This window comes from Galeopterus variegatus, unplaced genomic scaffold, assembly GCF_000696425.1.
Source record: "Galeopterus variegatus unplaced genomic scaffold, G_variegatus-3.0.2 Scaffold1192, whole genome shotgun sequence".
Taxonomy (NCBI): domain Eukaryota; kingdom Metazoa; phylum Chordata; class Mammalia; order Dermoptera; family Cynocephalidae; genus Galeopterus; species Galeopterus variegatus.
In genome coordinates this window covers 400,275-411,117 of record NW_007727303.1, presented here as the reverse complement: position 1 = coordinate 411,117, position 10,843 = coordinate 400,275, and the positions used below count along the sequence as shown (strand labels likewise).

The following is a 10,843-nucleotide window of genomic DNA, read 5'->3' as shown; positions in this document are numbered from 1 at the left end:
GAGCTTGAGAGTTATTACCCTTTTGTGGTGTACTTTCTTGATTTTTCATATTTCTGGTATCTTTTCTTTGATGTTTATTCACTGTGCCTTGGGTTTCATAGTCCACAGGATTGACACTATTGTCTGACTAAGATGTTGCTTGGGTTGCCAATTTGGTATGGCTACCTCACTGACTGTTCAGTTGGCCACTAGAGCCTTGTCTATGTGGTTGCCTTGGGTCTTGGGCCTCTCCAGGGAGCCACCTCTCTGGTCAGCTTGGACTCAGCAAGGTTGCTGGGTCATGGGGTGGTACCGCAGTGTGTGGTCTCTGCTGAGCTTCCACCTCCCCTTCTTTCACCTGGCTTCTGTCCTGGGATTTCTCCACAGTCTCCATTCAATGATGTTGACACAGAAGGTGTTCAGTTTCCCTGGCTTTGGGTTCCAGGACTTGCCTCCGGCTTTCCAGTCACTCTCTGAGGTCTCAGGCCACCTCCTCTGGGTTCTTCCCTTCTTTCACCTGGCTTCTGTCCTGGAACTTCTCTTTTACATTCACAGTCTCCATTCAATGATGTTGACACAGAAGGTGTTCGGTTTCCCTGGCTTTGGGTTCCAGGACATGCAGTTTCTGAGGCTGGGAAGTCCAAAGTCCATCTGGTGGTGGTGACAGTGACCCAGGTGTCTCACATTGCAGGATGGTGGAAGAAGAGAGAGCAGAGAGAGAAAGACAGACTCTTCTCTCTTTTTAATCCCTCACAACTGTAGTAGATTCTTAATGCAATGACATTCACAAAGTCTCCTTGGCCAGATGTTCCAAAGTCTCCTTGGAACATCATGGGGGGGCATTATTCAACTTTCCATAACTATCATGAAATATGTTTAATGACATTCACAAAGTCTCCTTGGCCAGATGTTCCAAAGTCTCCTTGGAACATCATGGGGGAGCATTATTCAACTTTCCATAACTATCATGAAATATGTTTAAAACAATAACATATGTATAGTCAGCTAAAGAAATATTAAAATATATTAACTGCACTCTATGTGCCATCATAGTTCCAAGACACAGTACAAGTAGATTCATAAAGACATTATACATAAATTGTGTCCATCCAGCCACTGACACCTGGGTACTAAAAATTATTAAATACCTTTTTTTTATAGCTTTGGCTAGGAAATAGACTGTGGTCTCCATGAGCGTCTGGTACATAGTGAGCTATCAAGATTGAACAAATTGTTAAAATATTGTACATATGTCATTAATTTCCATTTGACTTGACAGAAATCAGAGAGATGCAGGAGGATGATATGCAGCCTCATCATATTCCACAGAAAAACAGAAAACCAGTTGTAGCTCAACTTATTTTTTGCTTCTTCTCCTTGGAGCACAAGAATACCCATAAGTGGAGATGTCTAAACTGGAGCTAGGTTTGGAGAGTAGGGAAGAGAGGTGAAAGCATGGCTGTGATGTCTGGCTGAGATCTCCTGTCTGCAACCTGATAGATGGGAGATTTAAGTTGATATGGCCCATGCCCAGACCAGAGCAAAAGTAGACGTTCTTGTATTTCTCCTCTGGGAGATGCTCATTACATCTGCATAAAATAAAGTCTTGAGATTCAAGGGAAATCTTGAAAAGGACAAGTGTCCAAAATTGCAAAGGTATCAGAGCAGGGATGCATTTGAGAAGACAGAAACCTAGCAGGATGACAGTTCTCATCAGAGAAACAGGGATGACTCACTCTGAACCTGAGAATTAGAACACTGTAGGTCACAACCTTCGGCAGGTCTCTGACAAACAGAAAGGTAGAGACTGAAGTATCTACTGATACCAGTGGATTCTACATTTGCTTTCAAAAGGTGGGCAAAGCTCCCTAGCTCATGTCCCCTCATAAGGCTGAAGATTTGAAAAGGGACCTCAAACTCTGGCCTCTTACAACCTCCTACCCTCATAAACACACATGAATTTTTACCCCATCATGCCCAATTAGCCTAAAACTATACGACCTCAGGTTTATCTCTGTAAACTCTCATCCCTTCATTCTCCTTTCCTTACTCCCAGTTCTTTATACTCCTGGATATACTTGTAAACTCATGTCTTCCCACATTAATCCCTCATGCCCTCATTTCTCAGCACACATATTGTATTCCTCAAATTTTCTTTCTCATAACCTCATATTTACAATATTTCTATCTCTAACACACTAAGAATTCACTCTGGTAGAACTCTAGATTTCACATTAACAAATCATGAAGCTATCACAATCATATACCCCCTTCTCAAACTCCTCTCTGTTCCCAATTCCTTCACATAATTGCACAATCTAAGAGCTCACATGATCTCCCTTTTTTCCATATCATATACCCCCTTCTCAAACTCCTCTCTGTTCCCAATTCCTTCACATAATTGCACAATCTAGGAGCTCACATGATCTGGGTGTGACAGCCATTTATGACACTTCCGTTGTCTGTTCAGATCTCACAAAATTACTCAGATCCACACAGTCCCTCATATAAACCAAAAGGCTATTATATAACTGCTTTTAAGTACCACATGACATGCAGATCACATAACACATGGAAGATGAAATACTTGTAAATACACAAAAGTGTGCTGTGAGTCACCCAAACATACTACAGTCATGCTATCTCCATGTACAATGACAATTTGACCCCTATACTGACTACATGAAATTTTCAAAAAAATGTAACAGATATACACAGACATGTATATACACCAGCCTCTACTCGTCAAACATGACACACTAATTTTATGTAAAGCATATACCACATGTACTAAACATCACCATCTCCACACCATAATAATACACCAGACACTCTAAAGCAGCCTAAGAGGAAATTGTATGTATTTTGAGGAGAAAAAGTTTGGTTATAGACTTAATCAAGGTTTAAAAACAGAGCATGGAACTTAGTGTGTTTATGAGTTAGAATTTGCCTAATTTTTACTAAATCTTGTGAATTCAAAAGTACAGGCCTATCCCTTGGTAATATAAAGAGGAAGTAAAAAATAAAACTGAATGGGCATTTTCATGATATGTTTAAATCCATTGTACAGGTAGAGTTGATTCAAAAATACACTAATTAGGAAAAAAACAACTATTCAAACTACTCTGAATATACTCATAATTGGGAAGGTTCCAAGATAGGCTTTGAATGAAGTGAGTAGAGATTTTAAAAAAACCTTAGTTGGGGGCCCTGTGTGGGCAGAGAGCACTAAGAAAGGTAACACCACTGGCCAAGCCAAGTGGTAGCTGTGCCAGTTAAGAAGTAAGCACCTGAGAAAAGAGCTGTGACCAGCATTGGGAGATACATTCTGGAGCTGCCCCCAAGATCCCAATGGAGTCTTCTGCTCAAGCTCAGAAGTAATGAGTTATCACAAGGCATGGGTCCTGCAGAGCTCTAGCAACAGAGGCCAAAATGGCAGATATCTGGAAGAAGATACTGCAGGCAAGAAATGAAAGTCAGTGTTTTTTTTTTCTTTCCCTGCAAATTCTATTTGAGGAAGCAGTAGGCCTTTCATAAGATAATCAATGTCTCAGGTGACAAACTGAAGCATTTTACCTACAACATACAACAAAATTATTCTTCATGTAAACAGAAGTAGTAATAACATATAATATGTGCACCTTCCCATGTGCTGGGCAAGATTGTGAGCCTCTGATGCACTGCACAGAACCACATGCACCACTCATGGGTGATCCAGCCCATCCAGACACAACATGGCAAGAAATATTTTTGTATACCTAGATTTTGGAACTTTGAACAGTAACTAGATTATAACCTTTGAGGATATGTACCATGTGTGTTATTGTACATGGTATTTTTTTTCCCCACTTACATGATACTTCTTGAATGTTTGTTAAATGCAAAAAAGTACCACATATCTGATTTCCCTCTCTTTCCCAGGAATCATAGACTCAGATGAATACACTCCGCAGCCTGGACTCTCTGGGTCGATCCAGGCCCACAGCCAGACAGCAGAGGACTCAGACTCAGAATACTTATCCTGTGCCTCTTTTGAAGACAAGCTCGATCACAATGGTATGGGGGTAGAGAGAAGGAATCATGTGGAAAGGGGACAGAATGATGACCTAGAATTGGAGCAAAGCTCCTTTGCTCAGCAACCCCTTCTCTCAAGGACTGCCCAGGGTCTCTGTTTCCAATCAATGGGCAGAAATGTACCATGTACTCTTTCTCCTTTGGAAAAGGCTCCTAAATGATATGGACAGGAAGATTAGAAACCCAAGTGAAATGGGAAGCATATTTCCAGAAGAGGAGTCTGGGGCAAGTCTGTGAAGTCTTCATTTGAATACCTCTAGCACCATGCCCAGTTCCTAGGGAACCCTCAAAAAATTTTTATCTTTACATCTATATATCTATCTACCTAGCTACCATCTAACTATATTTGTATCTGCACTTCTCTCTATATATACCTTTCTATCAGTATAGATATCAGTATAAACAAAATATTTTTGTATACCTAGATTTTAGAACTTTGAACAGTAACTAGATTATAATCTTTGTGAGGATAAGTACCATGTGTGTTATTGTAAATGGTACTTCTTGAATGTTTGTTGAATGCAAAAAAGTACCACATATCTGATTTTCCCTCTCATTCCCAGGAATCATAGAATCAGATGAAAACACTCCACAGCCTGGACCCTCTGGGTTGACCCAGGCCCACAGCCAGACAGCAGAGGACTCAGACTCAAAATACTTATCCTCTGCCTCTTTTGAAGACAAGCTTGATCACAATGGTATAGGGGTAGAGAAGATGAGAAGTTAAGAAGGAATCATATAGAAAGGGGAGAGAATAATGACTTAGAATTGGAGCTAAGCTCCTTTGCTCAGCAACCCCTTCTCTCAAGGACTGCCTAGGGTCTCTGTTTCCAATCAAGGGGCAGAAATGTATCATGTACTCTTTCTCCTTTGGAAAAGGCTCCTAAATGATATGGACAGGAAGATTAGAAACCCAAGTGAAATCAGAAGCATATTTCCAAAGAGGAGTCTGGAGCAAGTCTGTGAAGCCTTCATTTGAATACCTCTAGCATCAGGCCCATTTTCTAGGGAGCCCTCAAAAAAATTTTATCTTTGCATCTGTATATCTAACTATCTAGCTACCATCTAACTATTTATATCTACACCTCTCTCTATATATATACCTTTCTATCAGTGTAGATATCAGTATAAACAAATAGATATACATACATAATTCATCATAAATTTGCACTTCATATCCCTTATTTGCATAATTTCTCATGAAGAAAATTGAGCTAATAATAATAATAGCTAACCTTTAGTTATTGCATATTGTATTTTAGGCAAGGTTCGTGGTTTCCAGTATTCTGTATACATCTCCAAAAATATCACATACAAGATTATCCAATCACACTGACATCCATCACACACACATTTTTAATAACTGTTATTGTTCACTTATATTTTGGAGTTTTGAATGGGAAAGTCACCTAAATTTCTGTGAAAGCAAGTCCCATGGGCAGTAATTATGCCCTACACAATATATCCACTCAACATATCTTTTTGTGAATGTACAAAGACCCCAGATTATGCCATATCTCAATGATGTATTCTGATTTTTTAACTTTATTCCCCAGAAGAGAATGCTCCTGAGATAAGTGTGGTGGTCCCAGCTCAGGATCAGGAACCAGGAGAAAATTCCTCTGCAAGCAAGCTCAGGCTATTTCCCATCTGATGACTTTCATCCCCATGGGTCTTAAAGGGGCAAAAATTTTTCCCTCAGGCAGCTTTCTTTTTCCAAAGGCAGGAAAGATGAAAAAATGGTGCAGGGACACAGTCAGCAGCACCCCTAAACAAGACATACTTTCTTTATTAAAGTATAAGCCATGCTTTGAAAACTCACTACAGCTTTGTCTATGTTTAATTCCTCTCTGCTGTCACTTAGAAGAAGACATTCGATGCTATAACCAAAAGAAATAATAAGATGTGAGAACTGTGAAATTTCTTAAAAGAACACAAGAATCCTGCAGGAAGCAAGTCATGTCAAAAGTTGCCAACAATGGTCCATGACAGAAGAATAGCCCCTATTTCTCTCCTTCCCCAGTAATACTTGACACTTTTCAGGAAACAGCCTTCACTCCTGGTTGTTAGTATACCATGGAAATTTTTTCCCAAGGGGGGAAAAATTCCGCTCCTTGTGGACTCATTTGAAGCTCCTCAGCAAACTTCTCCTAAGCTTAAAAATTATGAAATGGACAGCCATATCTCAGTCACCTCGAGGGAAAGGGCAGAACCATGATTGGCCTGCACTTCAACCCTTTCTTGGACAGAGGCTTGTCTCTGCCTTGTCCTGTGCCTCTTGGAAGGGAGCCAGGCCAGGTCTTTGCTCCTCATGCCAGCTGGATGTGTGGAATCTGGTGAAAATGTAATGAATACAACTTATGTTTTGTGGAGTATACTAACATTTATAAAACAAATCTATTTCACAGGTCCTAGTTTCCAAAGCCCTGTAGTTTCAGGTATAACCTAACCTTTTAAAATTACATAAAGAAGTGTTAACCTTGCAAAAGACAGGAAACTTTCCTCAGGCTAAAGTCTCTGATATAGATATAGAATTGTAATACAGCAAAATTGCTGGCTCTCAAGGACAGACATCCTTGAGTTTGGGTTAACCTACTGATTGATATGTTAAGAAAGTTGCTTTATTGTTATGTAAAAATACTGAGGAAACTGCTGGAGGAAAAGACAGTATTTGCTAAGAACAAGTTTTTGTTAGTGGATTGACTTAACCTTTTGCAAATTTCATTGTGGAATGTCACTTTGTTATCTCACCGATGTTACCAGCTTCTATTGTTAAACTATTCTTAACCATAACTCCACCTATGTTCTTTTTCTGTAACTTTCTGGCCTGGAGAATAAATACTGAGACAGAACCCCAGCTCAGTGTTAATTTCCCAAAGAAGGAATGCCTCTTTCTTGAGGGTTCTGAGAAGTTAACCCCTTTGGGGTGTCTCACTGCTCAGAGGAAATGGGTGTTGAGTAATCCTTTGCATCTCCGTCACCCAGGGGAGAAAGGTGGCAAATCCATGTGAGGACAAAGAGAGTGCAACAATATTTTATCCAGAAAAAATCTTAAAAAGCCCATTGCTCATCTTCCATGTCCTGGAAAAGTGACACTTGCTGTTCACTGCTGTCCAGTCTACTTTGAATTGAGGCCAGTGGTGGAAACAGCCATGCCTGGAGCTGGTGAGGCTGCCCTACCACCTGATATTTGCAGTGGCTTCAGAGGACTCTTTGCTTCTATATGACACGCAGCAGCCTTATTCACGCAGCAGTAATATTTCATGCTCCAATGACGGGGCCTTCCTGGCTATTTCATCCAAGGATGGCTATTGTTCATTTGTGAACATTTGAGAAGATGAACTTGGAATTCCTTTGAAAGAGAAGCCAGTTTTGAGCATGAGAACCCCTGAGACAGCAAAGAGAACCAAGACTCAGATGCACCAAGGGTCTTCGCTGGGATCCAGACAAGTAGAGGGAACCCCCACCAGCAGAATCCAAGACCCCAGCAGTCCCTGCACAACCCTTCCTCAGGCCAGACAATTTCCAGCTCTAGCAACAATCAAGGACACTCCCTCAATTACTTGGTGTCAAAAACTTCTTGACCCCAAGGAGGAGAAGACCCTGCAGCCTACTAGTCAAAACACGAAAGCCCACCCATTCTGCTGGGTTACTCTGAACACATTGCAAGCCTGGAGCAAGACAACACCCCAGAGAATAAATGTAATACCCTTAAAGACAGATACTTCACAAAATTCTGTACCACTCAGCATAATTGCCATCCCCTCAACTGAAGAAATTCAGTCAGAGATGTCTGGAGACCCTCAGGGTAGTCCTCCAGAGCAGAAACAGCCCAGTTTTGGTGAAAACAATGGAAGCACCCAAAGTCTAGACCCTTGATGGGACTTTGATGTCTTCTTGAAGGCCTGCCAGGTCTGGGAGCCTACCATGAGCAGGTGGGGAGCTGAGGCCAAAGACAGACGCCCAAGCCCAGTGGCATCTTACACAGCAGAATAGACATTGTAAATTGATTTCTGTAACAGAAGATACACATGTACTGACTTTTCTCCAGAAATATGTATACTCTTGTATTCAGTATCCATCTTAACTTGGGGATATGAACATTTTAATAGACTAAATCTTCTTTTTGATGAGTTTCTGAAACTGAAGCAGTTCAACATTATTGTTTTAGTCCATTTTGTGTTGCTATAATAGAAATACCGGAGACTGGGTAATTTATAAAGGAAAGAGGTTTATTTGGCTTACGATTCTGGGACAGCTGCATCTGGCATGGGCCTCAGGCTGCTTCTACTCATGGAAGAAAGTGGCAGGCAGCTGGCAGGTACAAGCAGATCACATGGCGAGAGAGGAAGCAAAAGAGAGAGAGAAGGTGCCAGGGTCTTTTTAAGCAAGGAGCTCTCGTGGGAACTAATAGAGCGAGAACTCACTCATTAATTCCCCCTCCCCCAGGGAGAGCATTAATCTATTCATGAGGGATCCGCCCCTATGACTCAATCAGTTTCCAATACTGCCACATTGGAGATCAAATTTCCACATGAGTTTTGGAGGGGACAACACATCCAAGCTCCATCAATTATCTACTGTGAAAATCAGTAAGCCCTCCCTCAAACTACTCATGAAAGTACAGACGCTTTATGGGTGGACTCGTTTGAAAGTTAGGATTAGTAACCCCATTTAGGGGTACTTTATCTAAATTGGAGGTTGGAATTTGAAGAAAAAAATATATTGTGGGTATTATTTGAAAATTTCACAAATGTACTGTTTAAAAATCAGTTTGTCCTTGATGTATAAAGAACTTAAATGAATATATATGCACCCTCAGGCACATTGATAGTGTCCTTTCACAACCAAGCAAAACAAGCTCGTTAGATATCTTACTGTGTCTTCAAATCAACTGAAAATGTAAACACCTAGTAAGATTTAAATGCTATTAGCAGGTCATATTGTCTCAATAAGAAGCCCATGAAAAGTAGTTTAATTTCCTTTTATGTGACTAAGTTATTCTCAACAGTAGAGTAGAAATAGGCATCTACTTTTTTTTGCAGAAAAAATAATATGAATGTAATAAAATCTAGTCAGAAATGCAGATCTCACCTTTAAGGCACAGAGGTGATGCCTTTCACCAGCAGCCACTAGAATAATGGCACTTGAGCGTATACCATCGATCACATAGTCAATACCAGAAAGGAATTTCTCTCTTTATTTGTTAAGCCCTTTCGGAAATTTCTAAAGAATAATGTAACACAAAGTACAAGAATATACAATTTTCTATCAATGTATATAATCTATATAACCCCACTTTACTAAAATATACTTGAGCATTTTTCTCATATAATGAATTTTATGATTGTTAAATAGATTTGGTTATTTCTGAATGAATCCACTATTTTCTGATATCCTTGTTGTTTCAAAGTCACAAAAAAGATGAATATTTTGATGAACTGAAAGTTTTAACTTTCTCCACACTTAAGGAAACAAAGTATTTTAGATAAACACCTCAGTTGTTCTGGGATGAAAGTTACCATGGTAATTTAGGTAATAGTTACAAGTGACAGAAATTACCTTAGCAATCAAGAATTGATTACTTATTTTGGGAAATAGATAGGAAAAGGCAAACAATAGACTCTCACCTATTTTCTTCCTTTATCCTTTTAGCATTTTGATTATTACACTATATTTAAAGGCAGGACTCTGTTTCCTCTTGATAGTAGCTTTACAAGTTGCTGTAATATTTCTCAAAGTGAGTGCAATGGAAGTAAAATTTTGAAATTAGTAAACAAAATAGTGAAAAACTGAGCAGCTGCCAGCAAAGTAAACATGCTCTAATTTTAGATGTGAGCTCTCTGCTGCCAGCTTCTGCTTCAGGGAGTGAAGAACACACAATAGCAACATACTAAAAAGATCTGTGGGTGCACATGTGCACTAACTCCACCCACACACAACTTGTTTACAAGGACTATGCTACATGACCCCCAACCAGACCTGAGGTGACTGGAGCCTGACCAAACTATTCCATTGTCCCCACAGCCCCATTAAAAATATGACTATCTGCTATATCAGGTTTCCCCACATTGTGACTCAGGAATTCTCTCTTCAGAATTATTCAGTTTGTATTGTTCTGCCAGGCCCTGTTGTGAGACTTTAATATGTTGAAAGATGGCAGTTGCTAGCATTTATTTTCAATGTTAACCTATAGCAACACGTTTAGGAGCTATAACATGTTAGACATTGTCATGTTGTTATAATAGATGTGATATTGGAAGCAAATGTAACTTTTAAAAATGATCTTTAAACTTTGTTTCCACATTTAACAATAGTCAATTATTCATGATTATGACAAGCTGTACCAGTCAAGAAAATGCATATTTGCACACCAAGTCTCAATTATGGTTCTTCCTTAAGCACTAGAGTAAAATTGCATTAACTCTTTGTATTTCTTTTATCAAGCAAATCAGTACATTTTGGCCATTACTAAAAACTGAGTTGGCTTAGAATTACTGAAATATTTTACTTGTAATAAAATGATTTTGCTTTATTATTAAAATAGACACCACTAATTATAAATGACATCATTTTTTCCCTATTTCATCAATATATATTCAACCTTTAAAAAGAATGTAAATAGGGCCGGCCCGGTGGCACACTGGAGAGTGCTCCGCTTGGGAGTGTGGCAGCGCTCCCGCCGAGGGTTCGGATCCCATGTGGAGACTGGTTCCCGCTCACTGGATGAGCGCGGTGCGGGCACAACACCGAGGGTTGCGATCCCGTTGCCGGTCCCTGGTACGGGCGC

At 39.9% G+C, this 10,843-nt stretch overlaps 1 protein-coding gene across 1 annotated transcript; it reads left to right on the top strand.

Annotated features, from left to right (window-relative positions):
- Positions 1-3,359: 3,359 nt before the first annotated feature.
- Positions 3,360-7,932, top strand: LOC103592657 (chromatin assembly factor 1 subunit B-like). Its single transcript, XM_008575459.1, is given in 6 exon segments — positions 3,360-3,441; positions 3,901-4,035; positions 4,617-4,751; positions 6,303-6,415; positions 7,077-7,208; positions 7,210-7,932. Coding segments are annotated over 6 exon segments (1,320 nt in total).
- The last annotated feature ends 2,911 nt before the right edge of the window (positions 7,933-10,843 follow it).